General features: G+C 43.7%; 1 protein-coding gene across 1 annotated transcript in view; it reads right to left on the reverse strand.

Moving 5' to 3' along the window:
* LOC133577325 (C-terminal-binding protein 2-like) overlaps positions 1–13,494 on the reverse strand; it is a 205,025-nt gene that overhangs the window by 138,918 nt on the left and 52,613 nt on the right. Inside the window, exon 2 of the mRNA XM_061931253.1 lies at positions 6,450–6,590. Within this exon, the coding sequence (XP_061787237.1) occupies positions 6,450–6,507 (58 nt within the window). The 5' untranslated portion in view covers positions 6,508–6,590. The remainder of the gene's footprint in view (positions 1–6,449; positions 6,591–13,494) is intronic.

The raw sequence follows: 13,494 nt of genomic DNA on the forward strand, positions 1-13,494 counted from the left end.
CAGAGCCTCCACGCAACTGCTGCCCTACTGGTCTTGAAGCCTCCCCAATGGCTGTGTGGCTCCCTGCACTGCCCCGCTATGACTCATTTAAGACGCCCTATGCATAAAAAAACATGTTCGGTCTCTACTTGACAAGAGTGCTTTGTGAACACACATCAATATTGTTGCTCGTGAAGATGTAGGAATCCATTTATATGTGCATGCTATATTTTGTGGATATCTAATCTCGTTCACCTAGGGCAGGGGAGTCAAACTGGTTTTCATTGAGGGCCACATGGCTGCCATCAGAGGGCCGCTTGTAACAGTAAATAATGCATGAATTTGCCTTTGGATGTCATTACTGTATTTTTCGGACTATAAGTCGCAGTTTTTGTGCGACTTACCGTATTTTCCGCACTATAAGCCGCACCTAAAAACCACAAATTTTCACAAAAGCTGACAGTGCGGCTTATAACCCGGTGCGCCTTATATATGGATTAATATAAATATTTATTTTCATAAAGTTTCGGTCTCGCAACTACGGTAAACAGCCGCCATCTTTTATCCCCGTAGAAGAGGAAGCGCTTCTTCTTCTATGGTAAGCAACTGCCAAGGTAAGCACCCGCTCCCGTAGAAGAGGAAGCGCTTCTTCTTCTACGGTAAGCAACCACCCGCCCCCGTAGAAGAAGAAGAAGCGCGCGGATATTACGTTTCATTTCCTTTGTGTGTTTACATCTGTAAAGACCACAAAATGGCTCCTACTAAGCGACAGGTTTCCGGTTCATGAAAAGACGCAATCTCTCCATCCGCACACGGACTACTATTTCACAGCAACTGCCTAAAGACTTTCAAGAAAAGCTGGCTACTTTCCGTGCATATTGTAAAAACAAGATAGCTGAAAAAAAGATCCGGCCAGAGAACATTATCAACATGGACGAGGTTCCACTGACTTTTGATATTCCTGTGAACCGCACTGTGGATACAACGGGAGCACGTACGGTGAATATTCGCACCACAGGGAATGAGAAGTCATCCTTCACTGTGGTTCTAGCTTGCCATGCTAATGGCCAGAAACTTCCACCCATGGTGATATTCAAAAGGAAGACCTTGCCAAAAGAGACCTTTCCAGCCGGCGTCATCATAAAAGCTAACTCGAAGGGATGGATGGATGAAGAAAAGATGAGCGAGTGGTTAAGGGAAGTTTACGCGAAGAGGCCGGGTGGCTTTTTTCACGCTTCATGTTGATATACGACTCCATGCGCGCCCACATCACGCTGGTTTTTAATATATTATTAAAGTTTGACTGACCTATCTGACTGTTTTTTTGACATTCCTTTAGCGCAGTTAGATGCGGCTTATAACACGGGGCGGCTTATAGGTGGACAAAGTTTTGAAATATGCCGTTCATTGAAGGCGCGGCTTATAACCCAGGGCGCCTTATGGTGCGGAAAATACGGTATACATATTTCCAGGTGTCTGCGGGCCGGATAAAATGATGTGGTGGGGCCAGATCTGGCCCCCCGGGCCTTGAGTTTGACACCCGTGACCTATAATCTATAATCTGTGGGCAAAAGTGCAACACCGGAGGGGGGTTGCTTGTCTGCGTAATGGCTGTTAATCCAAAGCACTTCTAACCTTTGTTTTACAGGCAAAAACAACACAACAGTTGAAAACATGTCGATTTAATCACAGCGAGGTGCGTGTTCCTTCTGTCTGCTTTATAAAAACAACGCTGGCTGTTGCCAGAAGTACACGGCTTCGTGTGCACTGGTGCGTGCCTAATTTTGATTGTGCGAGATGTGTTCATGCTCAGATTTACCAAACGTTACATTAGCACTGTGACAATGTGCATGCTGTGCAATCATATCTGACACACACACACACACACACGATCTTGTATCACATTTCTGTCTGCCCAGCTGCAGCACCTCCCTTCGTTAATATCTCCTTTTTGTTCATGCAAACCGCAGCGAGAGCCTCGGCCTCGGTCTGCTCCGCATACATGAATAAACAATGAGTCAAAAAGCGAAAACACAGCGCTGCGGGAGGAATAAATACAAGTGTCTTCTCCGCTGTCGCCGAACAAAAGCATGCTCTGAATGTTAAACACTACATTTGACTTATTGCGGCAGGAGGCAGCGAATGGAAATGGGATTACAGGGAATAATGCTGTCACTTTGGATTGTAGTGCACACACTTAACAGACATTAAGTGCACGGGTCGAGCGATGCGATGATTGTTTTTAAAAGCATCTCTCGGAGCTATAAAAAAACAAGACTTGTTTTAATTGTACATGATTGGGTTACTTTGCCTTAATGAACCTGTCATAGGATGGATTCCAAAAGGCCTGACTGCCACTGCTGGTCATTGTGACCAGATACACAGACGCCCCCTGGTGGCACATGCGCCCAAGTGCAGTTTTGTAAATATCAACGCGCCCCCGTCGTGTTCTCATCATGCTCACCTCCCACCGACTGCACAGATCTTAGCCACGGATAAATGGCGATGGCGGGCACAGGCGCTGATGCCAGTGCATATGGAGCGGACATAAGGTGGGTGGGGGAACCGGGGAAAGGAAGGAAGGAGTGACAGGTGTTTAGCATATTTCTCTTATTGCAGTCCTGGTCCCTCTGGCATGTTCTCAAAAGGGCCAACAGACGGAACACTTGGATGACTCACTGGAAGCCCAGATCCACACTGAGCTACAGTCTACTTCGGCGAAATGCGGCCCATTAGGATTTAGACTTAGACTTAGACAAACCTTAATGATCCACAAGGGAAATTGTTCCACACAGTAGCTCAGTTACCAAGGATGGAAAGTGCAAGGATGGAAAGGACAATGCAGGGATAAGATAGACAAAAAATGTACCGTAGTAGCAATATAAAATATAACATATGTAATATTTACATAATACAGGTAAAAGCCAGTAAATTAGAATATTTTGAAAAACTTGATTTATTTCAGTAATTGCACTCAAAAGGTGTAACTTGTACATTATATTTATTCATTGCACACAGACGGATGCATTCAAATGTTTATTTCATTTAATTTTGATGATTTGAAGTGGCAACAAATGAAAATCCAAAATTCCGTGTGTCACAAAATTAGAATATTACTTAAGGCTAATACAAAAAAGGGATTTTTAGAAATGTTGGCCAACTGAAAAGTATGAAAATGAAAAATATGAGCATGTACAATACTCAATACTTGGTTGGAGCTCCTTTTGCCTCAATTACTGCGTTAATGCGGCGTGGCATGGAGTCGATGAGTTTCTGGCACTGCTCAGGTGTTATGAGAGCCCAGGTTGCTCTGATAGTGGCCTTCAACTCTTCTGCGTTTTTGGGTCTGGCATTCTGCATCTTCCTTTTCACAATACCCCACAGATTTTCTATGGGGCTAAGGTCAGGGGAGTTGGCGGGCCAATTTACAACAGAAATACCATGGTCCGTAAACCAGGCACGGGTAGATTTTGCGCTGTGTGCAGGCGCCAAGTCCTGTTGGAACTTGAAATCTCCATCTCCATAGAGCAGGTCAGCAGCAGGAAGCATGAAGTGCTCTAAAACTTGCTGGTAGACGGCTGCGTTGACCCTGGATCTCAGGAAACAGAGTGGACCGACACCAGCAGATGACATGGCACCCCAAACCATCACTGATGGTGGAAACTTTACACTAGACTTCAGGCAACGTGGATCCTGTGCCTCTCCTGTCTTCCTCCAGACTCTGGGACCTCGATTTCCAAAGGAAATGCAAAATTTGCATGGTTGGGTGATGGTTTGGGGTGCCATGTCATCTGCTGGTGTCGGTCCACTCTGTTTCCTGAGATCCAGGGTCAACGCAGCCGTCTACCAGCAAGTTTTAGAGCACTTCATGCTTCCTGCTGCTGACCTGCTCTATGGAGATGGAGATTTCAAGTTCCAACAGGACTTGGCGCCTGCACACAGCGCAAAATCTACCCGTGCCTGGTTTACGGACCATGGTATTTCTGTTCTAAATTGGCCCGCCAACTCCCCTGACCTTAGCCCCATAGAAAATCTGTGGGGTATTGTGAAAAGGAAGATGCAGAATGCCAGACCCAAAAACGCAGAAGAGTTGAAGGCCACTATCAGAGCAACCTGGGCTCTCATAACACCTGAGCAGTGCCAGAAACTCATCGACTCCATGCCACGCCGCATTAACGCAGTAATTGAGGCAAAAGGAGCTCCAACCAAGTATTGAGTATTGTACATGCTCATATTTTTCATTTTCATACTTTTCAGTTGGCCAACATTTCTAAAAATCCCTTTTTTGTATTAGCCTTAAGTAATATTCTAATTTTGTGACACACGGAATTTTGGATTTTCATTTGTTGCCACTTCAAATCATCAAAATTAAATGAAATAAACATTTGAATGCATCAGTCTGTGTGCAATGAATAAATATAATGTACAAGTTACACCTTTTGAATGCAATTACTGAAATAAATCAAGTTTTTCAAAATATTCTAATTTACTGGCTTTTACCTGTATATGTACAGTACACGAAATAAGAAATGTTTTCTTATTGTTGATAAATCCTTTAAATAATTGTACAAACCCCGTTTCCATATGAGTTGGGAAATTGTGTTAGATGTAAATATAAACGGAATACAATGATTTGCAAATCCTTTTCAAGCCATATTCAGTTGAATATGCTACAAAGACAACATATTTGATGTTCAAACTCATAAATATTTTTTTTTTTTGCAAATAATCATTAACTTTAGAATTTGATGCCAGCAACACATGACAAAGAAGTTGGGAAAGGTGGTAATAAATACTGATAAAGTTGAGGAATGCTCATCAAAGACTTATTTGGAACATCCCACAGGTGAACAGGCTAATTGGGAACAGGTGGGTGCCATGATTGGGTATAAAAGTAGATTCCATGAAATGCTCAGTCATTCACAAACAAGGATGGGGCGAGGGTCACCACTTTGTCAACAAATGCGTGAGCAAATTGTTGAACAGTTTAAGAAAAACCTTTCTCAACCAGCTATTGTGAGGAATTTAGGGATTTCACCATCTACGCTCCGTGATATCATCAAAGGGTTCAGAGAATCTGGAGAAATCACTGCACGTAAGCAGCTAAGCCCGTGACCTTCCATCCCTCAGGCTGTACTGCATCAACAAGCGACATCGGTGTGTAAAGGATATCACCACATGGGCTCAGGAACACTTCAGAAACCCACTGTCAGTAACTACAGTTGGTCGCTACATCTGTAAGTGCAAGTTAAAACTCTCCTATGCAAGGCGAAAACCGTTTATCAACAACACCCAGAATCACCGTCGGTTTCGCTGGGCCTGAGCTCATCTAAGATGGACTGATACAAAGTGGAAAAGTGTTCTTCGGTCTGACGAGTCCACATTTCAAATTTGTTTTTGGAAACTGTGGACGTTGTGTCCTCCGGACCAAAGAGAAAAAGAACCATCCGGATTGTTATAGGGTCAAAGTGTAAAAGCCAGCATCTGTAATGGTATGGGGGTGTATTAGTGGTAACTTACACATCTGTGAAGGCGCCATTAATGCTGAAAGGTACATACAGGTTTTGGAGCAACATATGTTGCCATCCAAGCAACATTACCATGGACGCCCCTGCTTATTTCAGCAAGACAATGCCAAGCCACGTGTTACATCAACGTGGCTTCATAGTAAAAGAGTGCGGGTACTAGACTGGCCTGCTTGTAGTCCAGACCTGTCTCCCATTGAAAATGTGTGGTGCATTACAAAGCCTAAAATAGCACAACGGAGACCCCCGGACTGTTGAACAACTTAAGCTGTACATCAAGCAAGAATGGGAAAGAATTCCACTTGAGAAGCTTCAAAAATGTGTCTCCTCAGTTCCCAAACGTTTACTGAGGGTTGTTAAAAGGAAAGGCCATGTAACACAGTGGTGAACATGCCCTTTCCCGACTACTTTGGCAAGTGTTGCAGCCATGAAATTCTAAGTTAATCAAATATGTTGTCTTTGTAGTGCATTCAATTGAATATGGGTTGAAAAGGATTTACAAATCATTGTATTCCGTTTATATTTACATCTAAAACAATTTCCCAACTCATATGGAAACGGGGTTTGTAAGATAATGATTCCAATTTCTGGTTATGGGTTGTTTTGTGTAGAATTTTGAGGGGGAAAAAAAATAATTTGATTAATTTTGGAATAAGGCTGAAAAAGAGAAGAGGCACTGTATTGTTCAATAAAGACTATGCCAATGTCTTTAGGATCTTCATTAGACAGACACAGGTCGTCCAAACTGTTCCATAAGCTTCCAATCAAATCATCTTAAATAAAACTTCAGATTATTTTGACATCCAATGAAAAATGTCATCAAAACGTAGGAACGAGACACCATTTTGAGCTCATGTTGTGATCTGAAGTGCAGCTGACGGATGTTCCGACGACAACAAAGCGAAGAAAATACCGGTCATGAAAATAAAGTGAAAGTCGTCTCACCCTCGCATATTTTGTCCAGGCGCTGTCGTTTGACTTTGTGTTTGTCCGTCAGCGCCATGCTCTCGAGGTGTTGCCCTCCTCTCCGCCGTCACATCCGAAGTTGTCCAACTCTCAGTCTGTTAGCTCGGTGGTGTCGTGTGCCTGGAATGTGGAAAACAACCAAACAGATCAAAACAAGCACTGATGCAATGAAACATTGCTCTATTAGCAAATCATGTACAACACCCCAAAAGCAGTGAAGTTGTCGCGTTGTGTAAATGGTAAATAAAAAGAGAATACAACAAATCCTTTTCAACTTATATTCAATTGAACAGACTGCAAAGACAAGATATTTCATGTTCACACTGAGACTCTTCACTTTCTTTGCAAACATTCATTAACTTAGAATTGAATGGCAGCAACACATTGCAAAAAAGGCATTTTTACCAGTGTGTTACATGGCCTTTCCTTTTAACAACACTCAGTAAAGGTTTGGGAACTGAGGAGTAAGGCTGAAACGACGCGTCGACGTAGTCGACGTCATCGGTTACGTAAATACGTCGACGCCGTTTTTGTGCGTCGGCGCGTCGCATATTTACGTCACACTACTGTCATGGCGGAGCGCAAAGTAGACGATGCGAGCGAGGGGAAAAAAAGCACGCCAAAAGTCGTCAAAAGTGTCGGAGTATTTCAATAAACGGCCTAATAATGTTGTTGTATGCACACTGTGTCGAGCGGAAATGGCCTATCATAGCAGCACAACGGCTATGAACGAACATTTGAAAAGAAAACCCCCGACAGCGTTCTTGCCATCACCATCAACAAGTCAATCGTCCGCGTGCGTATACGTTGTCATTATTACACAAAAACATGAATGTGTCATTTGTATCTGCATTGTAAATTCATAAACTAAAGCACCGTTTGCTCTGAGAGGCGCGTTTGGCCTGCCTGTTCAGTGTTTACAAAGACGCGCTCCTCTTTAACGCTGTGGAGAGGCGGCGGCGGCGAGCGAGCGGCGAGGCGGGGCGCGCCGGGAGCGACGCCGCAAGAGACAGGGGACGACGAGCGAGCGAGGAAGAGGAGCTGAAAAGCGAGGAAAGAAAGAGAAAAGAGTTGGAAGAGAAAAGACTTTGTGTAAAATTAAAAGATTGTAAACCTGGCAAAGCCGTCTGGCGTTCAGTCTGTCGGTCCTGAAAGAACCCCACGGCACAAGACGTGTCACAAACGCTAACGTTAATTAGTTGTGAAAATACCTTTTACAACATTAACAGTTACATATACTATGTACAAACCAACAATTAACTTTCACTTGAATCATACTATCATTGTTGTGTTATTAAGAAAAATAAGCAATACTTTTACTTTTGTTGAAATGTTTACACTGTACACTTTTTTGTATTGGATGTTTAGCTTTATTTTTGCACATTTTAGCAAATAAGCAATACTTTTACTTTTGTTGAAATGTTTACACTTGTTACAGAATATTTCCGTTTTGCACTTTTTTGTATTGGATGTTTATCTTTATTTTTGCACATTTTAAAGCAAAATAAGCAATACTTTTACTTTTGAAATGCTTATACTATTCCAGAATATTAAGATTTGCACTCGATGTTTACTTTTATATTTGCACATTAAAAAGCAAATAAGCTACTTTTAATTTTGTTAAATGTTAAAAGTTTTAAATGTTTACATTGTTACAGAATATTTTGTCATGTTGTTGTCAATGTTGACTGAGTGGCCATACTTTTTTTTTTGTAAATAAAAGCCATGCCTTTTGAAAAAACTGGCCTACATTTATTTTTTCCTCTTCATTTTAAATAAAAAAAATAATCGGTAAAAGGAAAAATAATCTATAGATTAATCGAAAAAAATAATCTATAGATTAACCGATTAATCGAAAAAATAATCTATAGATTAATCGATAGAAAAATAATCGTTAGCTGCAGCCCTACTGAGGAGACACATCTTTGAAGTGGAATTCTTTCCCATTCTTGCTTGATGTACAGCTTAAGTTGTTCAACAGTCTCCCTTCTCATATTTTAGCCTTCATATTGCACCACACATTTTCAATGGTCTGGACTACAAGCAGGCCAGTCTAGTACACGCACTCTTTTACTATGAAGCCACACTGTTGTAACACGTGGCTTGACATTGTCTTGCTGAAATAAGCAGGGGCGTCCATGATAACGTTGCTTGGATGGCAACATATGTTGCTCCAAAACCTGTATGTACCTTTCAGCATTAATGGTGCCTCCACAGATGTGTAAGTTACCCATGTCTTGGCCACTAATACACCCCCATACCATCACACATGCTGCCTTTTACACTTTGCGCTGAGAACAATCCGGATGGTTCTTTTCCTCTTTGGTCCGGAGGACACGGCGTCCACAGTTTCCAAGAACAATTTGAAATGTGGACTCGTCAGACCACAGAACACTTTTCCACTTTGCATCAGTCCATCTTAGATGAGCTCGGGAGTTTCTGGGTGTTGTTGATAAATGGCTTTGGCTTTGCATAGCAGAGTTTTAACTTGCACTTACAGATTTAGCGACCAACTGTAGTTATAGACAGTGGTTTTCAAAAGTGTTACTGAGCACATGTGGTGATATCCTTTACGCACCAATGTCGCTTTTTGATGCAGTACCGCCTGAGGGATCGAAGGTCACAGGCATTCAATGTTTTCTCCAGATTCTCTAAACCTTTTGATGATATTACAGAGCGTAGATGGTGAAATCCCTAAATTCCTTGCTATAGCAGACCACAGAACACTTTTCCACTTTGCATCAGTCCATGTCCATCTTAGATGAGCTCGGGCCCAGCGAAGTCAGCAGAGTTTCTGGGTGTTGTTGATAAATGGCTTTGGCTTTGCATAGTAGAGTTTTAACTTGCACTTACAGATTTAGCGACCAGCTGTAGTTATAGACAGTGGTTTTCAAAAGTGTTACTGAGCACATGTGGTGATATCCTTTACACACCGATGTCGCTTTTTGATGCAGTACCGCCTGAAGGATCGAAGGTCACAGGCATTCAATGTTTTCTCCAGATTCTCTAAACCTTTTGATGATATTACGGGGCGTAGATGGTGAAATCCCTAAATTCCTTGCTATAGCAGACCACAGAACACTTTTCCACTTTGCATCAGTCCATGTCCATCTTAGATGAGCTCGGGCCCAGCGAAGTCAGCTGAGTTTCTGGGTGTTGTTGATAAATGGCTTTGGCTTTGCACAGTAGAGTTTTAACTTGCACTTACAGATTTAGCGACCAGCTGTAGTTATAGACAGTGGTTTTCAAAACACTTTTCCACTTTGCATCAGTCCATGTCCATCTTAGATGAGCTCGGGCCCAGCGAAGTCAGCTGAGTTTCTGGGTGTTGTTGATAAATGGCTTTGGCTTTGCATAGTAGAGTTTTAACTTGCATTTACAGATTTAGCGACCAACTGTAGTTATGGACAGTGGTTTTCCAAAAGTGTTACTGAGCACATGTGGTGATATCCTTTACACACCGATGTCGCTTTTTGATGCAGTACCGCCTGAAGGATCGAAGGTCACAGGCATTCAATGTTTTCTCCAGATTCTCTGAACCTTTTGATGATATTACAGAGCGTAGATGGTGAAATCCCTAAATTCCTTGCGATAGCTGCTTGAGAAATGTTGTTCTTAAACAATTTGCTCAGGCATTTGTTGACAAAGTGGTGACCCTCGCCCCGTCCTTGTTTGTGAATGACTAAGCAATTTCATGGAAGCTGCTTTTATACCCAATCATGGCACCCACCTGTTCCCAATTAGCCTTCAAAATAAGTCTTTGATGAGCATTCCTCAACTTTAGTTACTGACAGTGGTTTGCTGAAGTGTTCCTGAGCCCATGTGGTGATATCCTTTACACACGGATGTAGCTTTTTGATGCTCTACCGCCTGAGGGCTCCAAGATCACGGGCATTCAATGGTACGTGCAGTGAGTTCTCCAGATTGTCTCGTCTTTGCAGTCTATTCAATTGAATATAAGTTGAAAAGGATTTCTTTTTATTTACCATTTACACAACGTGACAACTTTACTGCTTTTGGGGTGTTGTACATACCAGAACAATAATATCATTTTCACATCTAGATCGTCCTTGATTAAATTGTGTGTTAATTCAAGTAAGTAAACAAGGCATTTTCCTGATAAATGACATTCACTGAGTGACAATCTTCTAATTGGTCCCTGCTGAGACCCGGGGGGGGGGGGGGGGGGGGGGGGGGGGGGGGTGTTGGTGGAGGGCGACCATGTTTTAGATAGGATGGAGAGTCAGGCACATGAATGCACACACACAAAGACGGAATGTGGGTCAGTTAGTCAGCAGATAGGAAGTGGTTGCATCAGCAGACTAAAGACGTTAAAAAGGGTGTATGATGATGAGTAGCATGTCATTCATCTTCCTCTTGACCACTTTTTCCCCTCCAGGACTCATTTCCTGAAGGCTGCACTTTGGGTCACGATGACGCTATTATGGCTTTCTTTGAGCAGTATTGGACATGTTCAGGGGGGGTGGATTTTGATGTGGCTTCTATTATGGGAAGGCTGCATTGCAGATGAGTCAAGTTTCAAGGAAAATTGCATTTGTTTAGGAATTTGGTTCATCATGTGAGACAAGAGAACACGTTTTTCCCATTTTTGTGTTTTCTAGATGGTAAAAAAACTGCGACTAAAAGAGGCGACTAACAATGCAGGTTCCTGCATTTTTGCCTGTAAAGCACTCTAAAAAACAAAAAAGACCAACAGCGCTCCATTTACTTGCTGTAATCTGCATTTTGTCTAAGGAAGAGCAACGCTGTTATTGTAGGAGCTAGGGTTGTACGGTATACCGGTACTACTATAGTACAGTGTTTCCCACACATTCATTTATTTGTGGTGGCCCGCCACGAAAGAATTACGTCCGCCACAAATGGATTTTTCGGCTTTTGACTCGCTGGACCGCTCATAAACAGTTAGAGATGCTACCTCAGTAGAAACATTTAAGTCCCATCTCAAAACTCATTTGTATACTCTAGCCTTTGAATAGCCCCCCTTTTTCTTTTTTTCTTTTTTTTTTTTTTTTTTTAGACCAGTTGATCTGCCGTTTCTTTTCTTTTCTCCTCTGCTCCCCCCTATCCCTTGTGGAAGGGGAGACACACAGATCCGGTGGCCATGGATGGGGTGCTGGCTGTCCGGGGTCGGGACCCGGGGTGGACCGCTCGCCTGTATATCGGTTGGGAACATCTCTGCGCTGCTGACCCGTCTCCGCTCGGGATGGTTTCCTGCTGACCCCACTGTGGACTGGACTCTTACTGTTATGCTGGATCCACTATGGACTGGACTCTCACAATATTATGTTAGACCCACTCGACATCCATTGCATTCGGTCTCCCTAGAGGGGGGGGGTTACCCACATATGCGGTCCTCTCCAAGGTTTCTCATAGTCATTCACATCGACGTCCCACTGGGGTGAGTTTTTCCTTGCCCTTATGTGGGCTTTGTACCAAGGATATCGTTGTGGCTTGTGCAGCCCTTTGAGACACTTGTGATTTAGGGCTATATAAATAAACATTGATTGATTGATTGATAAAAACAATGGGACTCTGTCTGTGAATGTACCTTGTAGTTACAACTCCGGTGCAGTAGGTGGCGGTAGCCTACTATGCATTGTAACTCCGCCAATAGCACTTAATTCACCTGGGGGAGGAGGGGGAGGAGGAGGAGAAGAAGAAGAAGAAGAAGAAGAAGAAGAAGAAGAAGAAGAAGAAGAAGAAGAAGAAGAAGAAGAAGAAGAAGAAGAAGAAGAAGAAGAAGAAGAAGAAGAAGAAGACGAAGACGACGAAGAAGACGACGAAGAAGAAGAAGATTTCACCGAGCGTGTCACTGACGGTGAGCAGCCTGACGCTGCTTCATTAACACCGCCGCTGTTTGACTCGGGGGCCGGGGCAGACGCACGTAGTAATACCGACGAGCTAACGTGTCCAGGTTATAACCCTGTTGTCAATAAACACACGTGGAGACGGTGCTTCAAATACTGCATTAATACTGACGCTAAATTGTCCACTGTCCACTGCAGCATGTGAATGCAATGAAAAGAATAAAATCTGAGCCAACCAGCTGTTAAAATGTTTTTTGGATGGCTCCACCCGGGCTCGCGCCCGAGGCTTCAGCGCACACCGCGGCGGCCATCCTACTCGTCGCGGCCTAGCCCCCGCGGCTCTCGCTGCCGGTGACGGCCGGGTATGGGCCCGACGCTCCAGCGCCATCCATTTTCAGGGCTAGTTGATTCGGCAGGTGGGTTGTTACACACTCCTTAGCGGGTTCCGACTTCCATGGTCACCGTCCTGCTGTCTATATCAACCAGGGTGAGCCCCACCCCTTTCGTGAGCGCACTGCGCGCGGAGTGACCCCTGTTACGCGCCCCTGGCAACGGGGGTGGCAGGCAGGTAAGCTGCACGGGCGGAGCGCGAGGAGTGACCCCTGTTACGAGCCCCCGGCCACGGGGGTGGCGGGCAGGTAAGCTGCTTACCTGCTGCGCGTGACGCCGGCCGCGGCGAAGGCGGACGAGGCGGGGTGTCGGTGCGGTGGGTGCGATGGTGACCCTGGACGTGCGTCGGGCCCTTCTCGCGGATCACCTCAGTTACGGCTCCCGGTGGGGCCCTCTCGGGGGAAGGGGCCTCGGTCCCGGACCCCGGCGAGGCATCCCTTCTCTGCTCCGTAAAAGTGTCCATCTCTTTTTTTTTTCTTCTTCTGTTGTGGCATATGCTGCAGGTGCCTGCTCGTTTTTCGTATGTGGGTAACAACATTTAACTATGTATATATATTTCCCAATTGGTTTAACTGCCACCCGCCTGAATCTATTTAAAATCTAATTTTTTTATTTTTTTATTTCAACCGCCCGACCCGACCCGCGGATAAAATCTAATTTAAAAAAATTCAATTTTGGCTTTATTCTAACAGAAAATCTTACAATACAATAAACATGTTTCCTATTGCACTCAAAGAACAATTGTAGAAGGTTACAATATAAATTAAAGGGCATCAAACACATTGTGTTTTTCTTGTTGCACTAAA

Source organism: Nerophis lumbriciformis, linkage group LG02 (genome assembly GCF_033978685.3).
Source record: "Nerophis lumbriciformis linkage group LG02, RoL_Nlum_v2.1, whole genome shotgun sequence".
NCBI classification, from domain to species: domain Eukaryota; kingdom Metazoa; phylum Chordata; class Actinopteri; order Syngnathiformes; family Syngnathidae; genus Nerophis; species Nerophis lumbriciformis.